At 41.9% G+C, this 13,467-nt stretch overlaps 1 protein-coding gene across 3 annotated transcripts in view; it reads right to left on the reverse strand.

The window, feature by feature from the left end:
* Positions 1-6,139: 6,139 nt before the first annotated feature.
* Positions 6,140-13,467, reverse strand: part of ATF6 (activating transcription factor 6) — a 255,115-nt gene continuing 247,787 nt past the window's right edge. For all 3 annotated transcript variants that reach the window (XM_061120257.1, XM_061120258.1, XM_061120259.1), the window contains one exon: positions 6,140-11,397. In XM_061120257.1, the coding sequence (XP_060976240.1) occupies positions 11,189-11,397 (209 nt within the window). In that variant the 3' untranslated portion in view covers positions 6,140-11,188. The remainder of the gene's footprint in view (positions 11,398-13,467) is intronic.

Consider the following 13,467-nt stretch of genomic DNA (forward strand, 5'->3'; position numbering starts at 1 on the left):
CAATGTCTGTGGCTTTCTAAATGCTCAACAATTGAACTCAACAAAAAGTACTGAGTTGGCCTAAAATGCCCCAAGCACCATATTCTAGTGCACATTACAGACAGGTGAGTCCATGGGCCAATGCTGGACAATGCAGTAGTCAAAAAACTACTGGGGATAAAACGGTGAATTAGATACTGACAGAATTCTTGATCTTCTGGAGTTTACTGTCTTTCAGAGATGACAGATACTAAACAAGAAATGGCAGAGGTGAGAGCCTGGAAAGAAAGCTACCTGTCTAAGGGCAGGTTTCTCCCTCTTTGGACTGTTGATGCCCTGCTGACTTGAACCAGATTATATCTTGGGGAGATGGAATTGGCCTCAAATGGGCTACTTGAGTTCACCTGGGTGGTGACCCATAGAGCCACTTAAAACAAGAGGTTAAATGTTTCAACATCTTTCCTGCTCATGAAGTTTAAATTAAATGAGTTTTCAGTTCCCCACCCAGCCAAGGCTTTGATGGAAACAGCCTGGCTGGTGGTGCCGTGCTGACGTGCTCAGTCGTGGCTGACTCTTTGCAACCCTGTGAACTGTAGCCCGCCAGGTTCCTCTGTCCATGCAATTTTCCAGGCAAGAATACTGCAGTGGGTTGCCACTTCCTTCTCCCCCTTGTCCATGGTGGTGCAGAGGTTGCTGTAATTCTGTCTTGCTTGAGGCTGCCAGGCTAGAGGGGGCATTGTGTTGGTCTGATGTAAGCAAGTCACTGAGCAGAGAATTTCAGCATGTTCAGGAAACCAGAGACAATGCAGTGAAATGCACCCTTGTTTGTCCTAGGACTGGCAGCCAAGTGAGTGGGTGAGTTCTGTGGCCGTGGCAAAGACACTGGTCAATGAATCTTCCATCCCAAAGCTCTCCTGAGAGCAGCTTGTGTCTAACTAAACCTATTTTTCAGCCTGCCCAGAAATCATGACCTTGTCTGGAAATTATCTTTACTCTTCTGTGGGAACAGAGTGGTGACCGCATAGATTCACGGAAGAGACATCATTCACATGTCTTTGAGGACAAGGATATCATCTGGTTTATCTATATAGCATCCCACAGATTGGTGGTAGCTGCCTGAGCTTAGTCCAACACAGAATCTGTGACAAAGGTTTAAATTCTGGGGCCACTAACTCTAGCTATGGGGAAATTCAACTCAGGAGTCCAAGTTCCACTGGGAACTCGGGCAATGTGCATAACCTGAGAGGCTTTGGAAGTCCAGCAGGACATCTAAGAAATGAGAGTCAGGAAAGGCTTCTGAGGCTCAGTTTTTCTTTGAAACAACCAGTTGATGTATGTAGAAACTGGGCTACACCTGTAAACAACTGGAAATATTTTTGGTTAGCTTCACAAGGTCCCCCTACTCCTAACTGAGCAGTTTTTAGGAGTGACAGGGTTGTACATAGTTAAGTGAACAAGATGACCCATTTCTTAATATGGTGTGTTGCATTTATTTTAAAGATACGTCCCTCTCTTCTGGACCAAAGCATTTCAGTTTTGGATCTGGAGATTAGTGATCTCTTACGAAAGTATCTCTCACCATCTCATAGTCTAACATCCACACTAGAAGTTAATTCAGCAGTGAAAACTTTCTAAAGACAAAAGAACTTGTGATCAAAAGAGTAGGCAGTTGGATAAACCCTGCGGATGGGGATGAAGGGTCACACTTGAATGCTCTTTGACCTGAGCTGAGTGGGTGGACTGGCCAAGCCTGGGGCCTTCAATTGTGGAAGCACCCAGCTTGTCTTCACCCCGGTGGGTAACTCACCCAAGAAGAACACAAGGATTAAGGTCCAGGAGAGGCAGGGCAGCAGCCCACCGTGGGCTCCGTATGCAACAAGCATTGAGTATGTGCCTTCAGCAGGAATTAATTGTTCACAGAAAATCCACTGGCATTGCTGGACTCTGCCTCTTAGCTATTGTTCCTCTTTCCTGAACATGCCTCAGCACCCTGGTTGCCTGTGATATGTGACTTTGTTTCTGTCTCTACTTTGTCTCCTGTGACATCCTTTATGGCTTTAAAGGATGAGTGATAGTGTATTATGGTAAAAAGAATGTGACTTTAAAAGCAAGGTAGACATAATTTGGGCTTGGAGTACAGAATGAAGCAGGGCAAAGGCTAATAAAGTTTTGCCAAGAGAAAGCACTGGTCACAGCAAACACCCTCTTCCAACAACACAAGACTCTACACATGGACATCACCAGATGGTCAACACCGAAATCAGACAGATTATATTCTTTGCAGCAAAAGATGGAGAAGCAAAAACAAAACTGGGAGCTGACTGTGGCTCAGATCATGAACTTCTTATTGCAAAATTCAGACTTAAATTGAAAAAGTAGGGAAAACCATTCAGGTACATTTAGGTATGACCTAAATCAAATGCCTTATGACTATACAGGAGAAGTGACAAATAGATTCAAGGGATTAAGATCTGATAGACAGAGTGCCTGAAGAACGATGGACAGAGGTTCATGACATTTAACGGAGGAAGTGATCGAGACCATCCCCAAGAAAAAGGCAAAGTGGCCTTTTTCTTTTGCAACCTTTTGCAAAAAGGCAAAATGGTTGTCTGAGGAGGCCTTACAAATAGCTGGGAAAAGAAAAGTGAAAGGCAAAGGAGAAAAGGAAAGACACACCTATTTAAATGCAGAGTTCCAAAGAATAGCAAGGAGAGATAAGAAAGCCTTCCTCAGTGATCAATGAAAAGAAATAGAGGAAAACAATAGAAATGGGAAAGACTAGAGATCTCTTCAAGAAAATTAGAGATACCAAGGGAACATTTCATGCAAAGATGGGCTCAATAAAGGACAGAAATGGTATGGACTGAACAGAGCAGAAGATATTGAGAAGAGGTGGCAAGAATACACAGAAGAACTGTACAAAAAAAGAGATCTTCATGACCCAGATAATCACAATGGTGTGATCACTCACCTAGAGCCAGACATCCTGGAATGTGAAGTCAAGTGGGCCTTAGGAAGCATCGCTATGCACAAAGCTAGTGGAGGTGATAGAATTCCAATTGAGCTATTTCAAATCCTGAAAGATGATGCTGTGAAAGTGCTGCGCTCAATATGCCAGCAAATTTGGAAAACTCAGCAGTGGCCACAGGACTGGAAAAGGTCAGTTTTCATTCCAATCCCAAAAAAGGCAATCCCAAAGAATGCTCAAACTATGGCACAACTGCACTCATCTCACACACTAGTAAAGTAATGCTCAAAATTCTCCAAGCCAGGCTTCAACAGTATGTGAACCATGAACTTCCAGATATTCAAGCTGGTTTTAGAAAAGGCAGAGGAACCACAAATCAAATTGCCAACATCTGCTGGATCATCGCAAAAGCAAGAGAATTCCTGAAAAACATTGACTTCTGCTTTCTTGACTATGCCAAAGCCTTTGACTGTGTGGATCACCACAAACTATGGAAAATTCTTCAAGAGATGGGATTACCAGACCACCTGATCTGCCTCTTGAGAAATCTGTATGCAGGTCAGGAAGCAACAGTTAGAACTGGATGTGGAACAACAGACTGGTTCCAAATAGGACAAGGAGTATGTTAAGGTTGTATATTGTCACCCCGCTGATTTAACTTATATGCAGAGGACATCATGAGAAATGCTGGGATGGATGAAGCACAAGCTGGAATCAAGATTGCCGGGAGAAATATAAAAAACCTCAGATATGCAGATGACACCACCCTTGTTGCAGAAAGTGAAGAAGAACTAAAGAGTCTCTTGATGAAAATGAAAGAGGAGAGTGAAAAAGCTGGCTAAAGCTCAACCTTCAGAAAACTAAGATCATGGCATTTGGTCCCATCACTTCATGGCAAATAGACGGGGAAACAGTGACAGACTTTATTTTGGGGAGCTCCAAAATCACTGCAGATGGTGACTGCAGCCATGAAATTAAAAGATGCTTGCTCCTTGGAAGAAAAGTTATGACCAACCTAGACAGCATATTAAAAAGCAGAGACATTACTTTGCCAAAAAATGTCCGTCTAGTCAAGGCTATGGTTTTTCCAGTAGTCATGTATGGATGTGAGAGTTGGACTATAAAGAAAGCTGAGCACCAAAGAATTGATGCTTTTGAACTGTGGTGCTGGAGAAGACTCTTGAGAGTCCTTGGACTGCAAGGAGATCCAACCAGTCCATTCTAAAGATCAGTCCTGGGTGTTCACTGGAAGGACTGATGTTGAAGCTGAAACTCCAATCCTTTGCCACCTGATGCAAAGAGCTGACTCATTTGAAAAGACCCTGATGCTGGGAAAGATTGAAGGCAGGAGGAGAAGGGGATGACAGAGGATGAGATGGTTGGATGGCATCACCAACTCAATGGACATGATTTTGAGTGAACTCCGGGAGTTGGTGATGGATAAGGAGGCCTGGCATGCTGCAGTCAATGGGGTCACAAACATTCGGACATGACTGAGCAAGTGAACTGAACTGAGACATAATTTCAAATCCTAGCTCTGGTATGTGCTAGTTGTGAGTTCTTAGGCAAGTTCCTTAACTTTTTTGCCCATGTTTTCATCTGTATTGTGGATAAACTACTTCATAAGGCTGCTGTACAGTTTAGTGAACTAATGCTTACAAATGCTTAGCACAATCTCTACTACAAGTTAAGTCTTCTATACACATCAACCATCATCATGAAGTCAGCTAAGGGAAGAACTGTCTTCAGGCAATTGTGGAGATCACACCAAATGTGATGGAGTGAATGTGATGGAGTGAGTAATACACTATAGATTTCCTATGGTTAGCAAAACATTGGAAGTGGTTTAAATTTCTAACAGAAAAGGTCTAGTTTGATAAACTGCAGAGTATATGCTAGAAGTGCCCTCTATTTCAGGCACCATGTATTGTGTAATCCAAATGTCAGTTGTGGTTATCCTTTGAGACCCCAAAATTGGCTTGAACACTATCCCACATACAGTGGGAAGTCCTGGAGGGACAATCCCATAATGATTTGGTGGTGGGGTCCTGTGAGGGCAAGGGTATGGGGAGTGATATTTCCCTGTTTACTTCTGCTGCTTCATCAACTCTTCCATTTATGAATTATCTTGCTTTACTGTCTGCAAGCTTTTCTTCTGCACCAGTCAGACCACATTACATCCTATTTCCATTCTTTCACTCCCTCAAACAACACCGATTCAAAGGTGTGTGTGCAACAGGCTTTCACTGAATTTTTGAGACAACGAAGAGGACTCACATTTTAGCGCACTGAGCGGTGTGAAGTCTTTTTGCCTTCCTGTGGCCAAGGAATCTTCTCACGAGTCCCTGAGAAGCTCCAGAATCCAGAGACCAAGTCCTATAACTTTTATTCTTCTGCTGCCCAGGCCCCTACCCTCCAACGTGCACTGACCTTCTCTGCAGAAGAGGGGATTTGAGGTCTTACTTTCCAAAGAAGCCTGATAAGGTATCCTAGGAAAGAAACATAGTTTTGCCTCTAAGAGAACCCTGATGTGACTGTAATTTTGTATATTTGTGTACCTGGCCCCACAGGCTCCTTTAGGGCAGGTACCTATGCTCGATCTATGCCTCAGGAGGGGGAGCAATAGAGCAAATAAGAATCCATGCACTGAGTTTAACTGCTTGGGTCCAAATACTGGGTCTGCTGCTTATTAGTTAGGTACCCATCATAGGAAACGAACTGTAGGGAGGATTGAGATAAGATAAAAGGTAGTGAACATAGAGCAATGTTTGAGGTACACCCTGGGTCCTCAGTAAATGCTTACACTGGTTGTTCCCAGATGGATTCTGTGCTGTCTGTCTGCATAGACCAGCTTCATGGACGGAGACATGTCATTCCACGCTGAAAAGAGGTCTTTGGTGTGATTGAGTAACTTGGTTTTCTGATGTAGAATGTCAAAGGATGAGTTTTTAGACAATTTTTTTCCCCTTAGTAAGACTGTAGTTTAAATATTTGGACACAATAAAGGAAACTTTTACTTAACCAGGTTGGGAAGAAGAGTGGAAAAGAGTTCAATTGTTTCATCTAAACAGTAACAAGCCACAAAACCATGTCAGGCTTCCCTTCTCATTACTATTCACTTAACACTGCAGATTCATTTTGGGTCTTTTTTTTTTTTTTTTTTCCTCTTTCTACATACAGAACAAAACCAAGCAAGTTTAAAAATTCTTTATTTGAGTTTTAGACAAAGAACAAGTATTGCATTATAAAGACTTGCTTAAAAGCATATCATAGTCTGCTGTCATTGTTTATGTGTTGAAAACAAAACAAAACAAAATTTTAAGGGAGAAAATGGTACATCTTTCCTCCACATTTTAACCCATTCTTAAATGAGCAATGGATACAACCTTAAAGAGAGTCCTGGTGAAACGGTATCTCTGATGCGCTCTCCTCAGGTTCTAATGGCTCCGTGGGAGAAGCACTATTGGTCTCAGACTAACCATACTGCCAATGTGATGACAAGTGACTAGCATCTCTAAGGCCAGTAGTACAGAACAGTTTCCATCTAAAGTTCTATTTTCCCACCATCTCTCATGAAGATGACTGACCTAGAAATGAGGGCTAAGTGTGAGTTAAAATGGTTCAATATACATCTGTTTTGAAAGTCAACCTGCTAAACTCTGTCTGAGATGATCCTGCTGGGCAATAGGCCAAGCCTCCTGGTTTGCTTGTTGACTGATGGTCGGCAACAACACTGGGGGCAAGCAGCAAGACGGTGCTGACCTTGGAAATGATAAACTACGATTTATTTACTCCTTGGTTCCCCATTTAATATAATTAAAAGTCTTTTAATGTGCTAAGTGTCTAAGGCTTCAAGGTAGCAGCAAAGCACTATGTTGAGTACGGTGCCCACCATTTGACAGTGACTAGCCATGAGCTGATTCACACAGAGGACAAGTTTCCTGATCCAGACACCTCTGTCATCCTTCTTTTCATAAGTTCTGACAGAAAACCTGACAGATTAACATGCAGATATCAGAATAAACTGCAAAACGTTCTAGTCTTGTCCAAAATAAAATTTGTTTTAAGTTTAGTCATTAAAAATATAAGTTAACAGAATAGACTCTTTTTTCGGGTAAGAGAAAAGTTTTTGTTTTTTTTTTAATGTGCATAGTTCCATCTGGACTCTGGCAACATTTTGGGTGGTAGTCCAATGTTCTATTTCCTAGAAAATTAAAATTCAATCTCAACCCCTAGGGGTGACGGGAAATAGGAATTGCTCCCTCTGAAATATTATTAGGTGTAAGAATAAAAATTTCTTACACTTCATTTTATCTCTTTAAGCTTTATTCTGCTTTTAAGGTAAAAGTTGTAATTAGTATTCATATTAGCAGCGAAGATCCTAATTTCTGTAAATTAAAATGACTCAAGACTAACTGAAGTAGCATTTGGCAAAGAATGAGGGGTCGATAGAGGGTCAAAAATGTCTATCAATTCTGGCATTAAGCACTCTTATTTGAGAGGTTAATTTGTATGAAAACAGCCAATAGGATAGTATGCAGGTCTCATTTGAAGCTGAGTCCTATGACTCTGAAGCAGGAAGCTGAGTTGGCCCAGCAATGTGCAGTGGAAAGAGGGCTTTCATGGTGGAAAATTTCCATGAGGTCAGACTGGAGAGGGCATGGACTCTAACTCTGGCTCTTCAGCAAAAGTGGTTACTTCTAACAGTTGAAAGTGGAAGCTGCTTTGAAACTTGGCAATGTGTTAGAAAGTCAAATGTAATTACAAGTTTTTCTCTCTGATTGTCAAGTTTCACCACCTGAGGTTAGCAAAATGGTGAGAATCAGAAAATAGTACAAAAGCGGCAAAGAGCTTGAGAGTTCTCCAGCTTTAATCACTCCAGACGCCATAGCAGCAGGGTCTCATCAGAGTGTTGCTGCTGTGACTACTGGGGGTTCATTCCCAGGAGGCAGATTCAAGCCAGGAAAGTTTAATCTGGACAGTGTCTCTTTAAAAATGCTAGAAAAATCAGTTTGAATCCCAAGTTTCTTGTCTGTTTCTAAGCAGTGTTTATTCAGAACACTCAGGAATGACTCATGTAACATTGCTGCTTTCAAATACCTCTGCGTCTACTTCTTGCTAACAAGGGAAGGCAAAGAAATGCCAGCTTTGTTCTGAAGCCTGTAGTCATTTTTTTTTTCTTTTTTTAAGTTAGAAGATGCTCTGAGCTTCCATAATCACAGGGAATTTCTTACTTGTGAAACAACAAACACTACCCAATAACATAAACTACAAGGATGGCAAGCAATATATTTCTTTCAAGATGATCCTTTCACAAACCCTCACTTTAGAAAGAGACATTTCACACTATGGTCCTAATGGAGCTGTGTCCCTGTTCTGCTTAGTGAGTTAACCCCATGGGGAAGCAGCTCCTGACATCTGACTCAGTAGGTAGCACAATGGAACATCTACTTCCACAAAGCCTTAAAAAGTCGCAACCAGGGGGGAAAAACATACCCAGAAGTCTTCTCACCATCATTTCCCAAGGGAGTGGTACCAGTGCCCCAAAGGGCACAGTCATCTAGTAACAAGCGGACTTGACCTCTCCCATGAGCTTATCTAATATTCTCACAACCTTGCAAAATACCACTTAAAGACTTAATAAATTAAAAAATTAAATAAATATACACCCACACATCCGCCATAATTCCTGGTTGCCATCCCCAAAAGGCAATCTCACCACAACAATTAAGGGAAAGAATAGCTTAATTTATTCATCAGGCACAGCAACTTTCCATTTCCTAAGGACCTTGAGCTAGCGTACAGGCATTAAAATAAAAATACCATTATGCCCAGGGATTAGCAGTAGCCTTGACAGCAGTTTATGAAGTATAATATTTCTTTGCACTTGTCAGTTGCCTTTCACTCATTTCCTGAAACTTTACCCTGAGGAGAATCCTGTTCCCACCTCTCAAAAAGATCAGTTCCAGAATAGGTCATGACAAGGAGCAGAAGGGTTGGTGAGTGAAAGTAGGCAAGGCTCCCAGACTGCTTTTTATGGTCACTTCGCAGGTACTCTTAATCCACACTTAACGCACCTGAGAGAGGCATTCAGGTGACACAACATGTAAGTCTTCAGCCTGGCCACTTGGTAAAATGAGCGCAGGAAACGCTGGGAATGGAGGGATAAAGTAATAAAAGCGAGCGCTAAAACCAAGAACTGCACGTGATGGTTCGCTCTTGTGTGGTTCAGTGCAAAGGAGAGGAAGGAAGCTCCGTCTATAATCACTCCTCGCACACTTGTATGTGTATCCACCGTGATGATGGCCTCAGCTCCAAGGGAAGACTGGCAGCTTGGGAATAACCATGTCGCCACTGACCACTAGCCATGGCAGCAGCCTCTTGTTTGGAATAATTCACAAGACAGAATGGGAAGGATCAGGGCCGGGAGAAGACATTCCAGAAGACTGGCCTGCAACCTAAAGGTCTTCTAGGCACTTGCTTGCCTTCTATTTCGTGGTATACAGCAGAAGGCAGAGTGGTCCCCTGGGGAAGTGGCTCTTGTCTGAAACTTGCCCAGGACAGCCGAGTCAGAGTGGGGTGCTGCCCTGATTTAAAATGATTTGAACATACAGAAAAGGAGGCTGCTGATACTTCTCAAACTCCAGATTCCCGGGGAACAGAGCAACAGAGCCCTCTACTTCCCCTCACAAGAGTTAAACTGATTTCCTCCAAAAGCATCTGACTGACTTAGAGAAGCATCACTGTCCACACAGAAGTGCTGGTGCATCTTCAGAATTATTTGGGAACCATGCCTAATTTCACAGGCAGAAAACTAGCTGGCTACATATAAATCCTTGAGGAGGTGATGTATTTTTTCTGTTCTTTTCTTGCAGGGAGGAAGAGACTGATACAGTGTGGAATGGAAGGGAAGAAATCTGACCAAAGCAAGTCAATTAGGATAAGAAGCGGTGTTTGCAGAACGCATTCTACTGAGAAATTGAGAAGTTTCAGAGGAGGAGAGGGTCAAACACCCATTTTTGAAGCTAAAGGTAGAAACCACAGAGGAGAAGAAAGTAAAGTACAAGTGAACAAAGTAAGATATTTTTCTGTTTTGTTTTGGCTTTAATAATGGGAGGACAAAAGAATTAAATCCCTTCACTGCCTTTTCACTGGAGAACTGAAAATTACTGTCATATTATAGGATGCAATCCACCAGTAGGAATCTAATTTGCCTGTCTGCATAGTCTTAAAGGAGTAAATACCTGTCAATTCTCAAGAGAAAAAACTCGAGTTTGTTTAAATCTAAAGTCACCTACATGCTCCTTACCTGAACTGGGTATCATTTTAATAGAAGGTGTGTAGTGTGTGGGGATTCACAATAAAATGAAGGACTTGTTCTGTGGTCTTTGACGATCTGAATCAGATAAGCAAAGACATAAATATGTGTGCTAATTCTTAGTGGCCCATGGTCCTCAGAATAAATGGTAGCTGTGGCTTTAAATTAAACTGCAATCTCATCAAACTTTCAGTGTTTTAAATATATGTATTAATGGAGCTATCACCTCTTTCAAAAAGCTCCCCCCCATCCCCCGCCCCATCTCTTCCATTTCATTCTCTCAAATTCACTACCCTCCCCCCCAATACAGTTGTTCTCCTGCCGTTTCAGGTGTGAACTGCAAATCCCAAGATAAACTTTGCCACCGGAGGATTTTCCCTTTTATCTAATACTCCAAAGGGTTTGCCTCTCTTGGGGATGCTTTTGGCTCTGCTGGTTCTGACATTTGCTTTCCAATAAGCCTACATCCACAATTGGTTTGCATTAAGCTGATGAAAGATCTAATCAGTGGAAACATCTGTGTGCTGTTAAATGAAAGTACGGTACCTAAAGTGAAATGGCAGAGAGGGGAAGCGGGTCTTATTTGAAAGAATATGACTAGTTAAACACAAAACAAATACAGAGGGAAAAGTAATTTAGAAAAGTACAGAAAAAAAAAAAAAAATCTACAGCAGGCAGCGGTGAAGAACGCAGGGCGACCTGTGCCCCCGGAGAACTGCTGCTGCCTTGTGTCCGAGCTTCAGGGCTCTTCAAGTGGACAGGCAGATGGAAAATGGAGCAGCTTCGTGGTTTCCTCTTCTGTCTCCTGAATTCTATTATGCGGCAGTTCTCCACTTGCCACCTCAGCAATAAGAAACCTTTCTCTCACCCACTCCCCAGTCTGGCGGGGCCCCGCTCTTAGCCTTCCAGTGTAGCCCAGGGCGCTACTGTACTGACTCGGGGATGGTGCTGACAACGTGGGCTGCCTCCGGGGCTGCTGCGGGGGAACCAAAGAAGGCGCTGGTTTGATTCCTCTGCTGATCCCGGAGGTACGGAGGAACTGACGAGCTTTTGATGTGGAGGATTCTGGTGTCCATCACCTGACAGTCTATCTGCATCATCACTTCATAATCCTGCCCGTTGATCACATTCTCTGCAGAGAGGAATACACACAAGGAGTAAATATTCAACAAAAGGTGGAATTCCACTATAAGCTTCAACCCCAGGAAGACATCATGAGCTCCAAGGTGTGAACTGTCAACACGCTTTCAAGGGTATAGAGAGAATTCATCAATTACTGGACTGTCCTCTCCTCAGCTCTAGTTCCCAAACAACCTTCACTGACTCAGTCAGCGCTGGAGGCACTGTCAGAATTAATACCACAGGTTATCTATTCACAGACATTATAAGTCTTGTATGCTTTTCATACAGTTGTATCATGACTGCAGCAACTGGAACAGAAGGAGATTTCAGAAGCAGAGGGTGGGGAGTGGGTGTAGGGGGAAGAATACTTAAGTCCTCTCCTTCCCTTTCAACAGTGGGAAGGAGTAATCTGTCAAATGGACCACCATATCATGTGAATCGTAAGGAGGCCTTGGCCAAGACTGCTTGGTTCCTGTGCATCAGTAATATTTCTAATTTCATTAAGATATTCCCAACTATGCATTTAAAGGTTAGAAATTAGGAACATAAAAACACAGTGAAGGCTATAATAATTTATTCCCTGATTTGTAATTCTGGGTGGTGTTTTCCAACTTGTAGTCAATGAAACTTGGCATAAAACTGATGGAAGAATTTTAAGTAGATAACATCTTTCAAGTCCAGCTGAACAGTCAGAGCAATACAGTTAGAGGATGTGTGAACTTGGAAGAAGGCTGGGGAGTCAACGTGGCATCTCAGTTTGCATTTTCAACCGTGAATCCAGAGCTGGCTGTGGGGATCAGGAAGAATGCTGACGAAGGTCTAGTCCTACACTGCCTTTTCATGAAGATGAAACACAGCCAACCAGTGATTTTAAAATTAAACATTTGGCTTCTCTAAGACAAAGAACTGAATTTAAAAGTAGAATTCTTTCTATTCCATTATCTTTTTATTTTTTATTTATTTTTTTTACTACTACACCATGTATGCCAAGTATTATAAATCCAGAGGAAGAAAATCAAAGTTTGACATTTGATCCTCAGATTCCATTATGTTTGGGAAAACTGAACTATGGAATTTGTCACTTATGAGGCAGGAAAAGATTTACAGAGATCACCTAATCTGGGGTGTCTTAAAACGGGGTCTAATGCAAAGACTTCTGAGAGTCCATAAGTTCCCTGAAATTGCATGCAAAGTTTTATTTGTGTGAGCATTTTTCTGGAGAGGGGGGTTACATCAGATTCTTAATGAGGTCTATCGCCCCTTAAAGGTTAAAAACTATTAAATCTAATTATCAACTTTAAGTGCCTTGAGCAGATCATATATCATATTTTAAAGCTAATGGAAGACATCATTCTTCCACTTTTATTGGCTGATTGTTTCAATTTCTAAAATAGTCTCCACTGATGGTGAATTTCCCACTACAAGTCTTGTAAGTCTCTTTGATTACAGTTAAAGCTAATTTCCTTCTTTCCCAGCCTTACTAGTGATGAAGAGCAGTCGGTTGCTGCTGGGTATTAACTAACCCTACTTATTTTTTAAGACCATTGCTATGGAATTTTAACTCCGATTTTACAACTCCTGCTACTCTGTAATGGCTATCAAATCATTTACTTATCTTTAGAGCATTAAATCTGATTGCCTGTAAGTTAGCCAACCTCTCCTTATCCAGGTGTTTTCTTTTCTAAAAAGTAGGCAATGGAAGAAAGACAAGCTGCTAATGTATTTGGAGTTATTACCTTCAGAACATGTGATAGGGTTCAGATTCCAAGGTACCACACTAGTCATTTCCTTTTGGAACCGTGGTCCGTCTCTTTTAGAAAAACTGAAAGATTGTATGTGTGTGTGCACGCACACACACACAGATGACCGAATAATGAAAAACAGGTGTATAAGAGATAATATACATTACTAATTTTTACTACTTTCCTGGATTGACTCAGAATTCAGATGACAGTTTAAGATCAAAACTAGGTTCTCTCATATAGCCCATACCACCTGCAGAAGTCATCAGAGCCCATGTGCCTGCTATGCTTTCAACCGATAACTGGCGTTCTTTAGTATCTTAAATATTGGGAAGGGA

Source organism: Dama dama, chromosome 20 (genome assembly GCF_033118175.1).
Source record: "Dama dama isolate Ldn47 chromosome 20, ASM3311817v1, whole genome shotgun sequence".
NCBI lineage: Eukaryota > Metazoa > Chordata > Mammalia > Artiodactyla > Cervidae > Dama > Dama dama.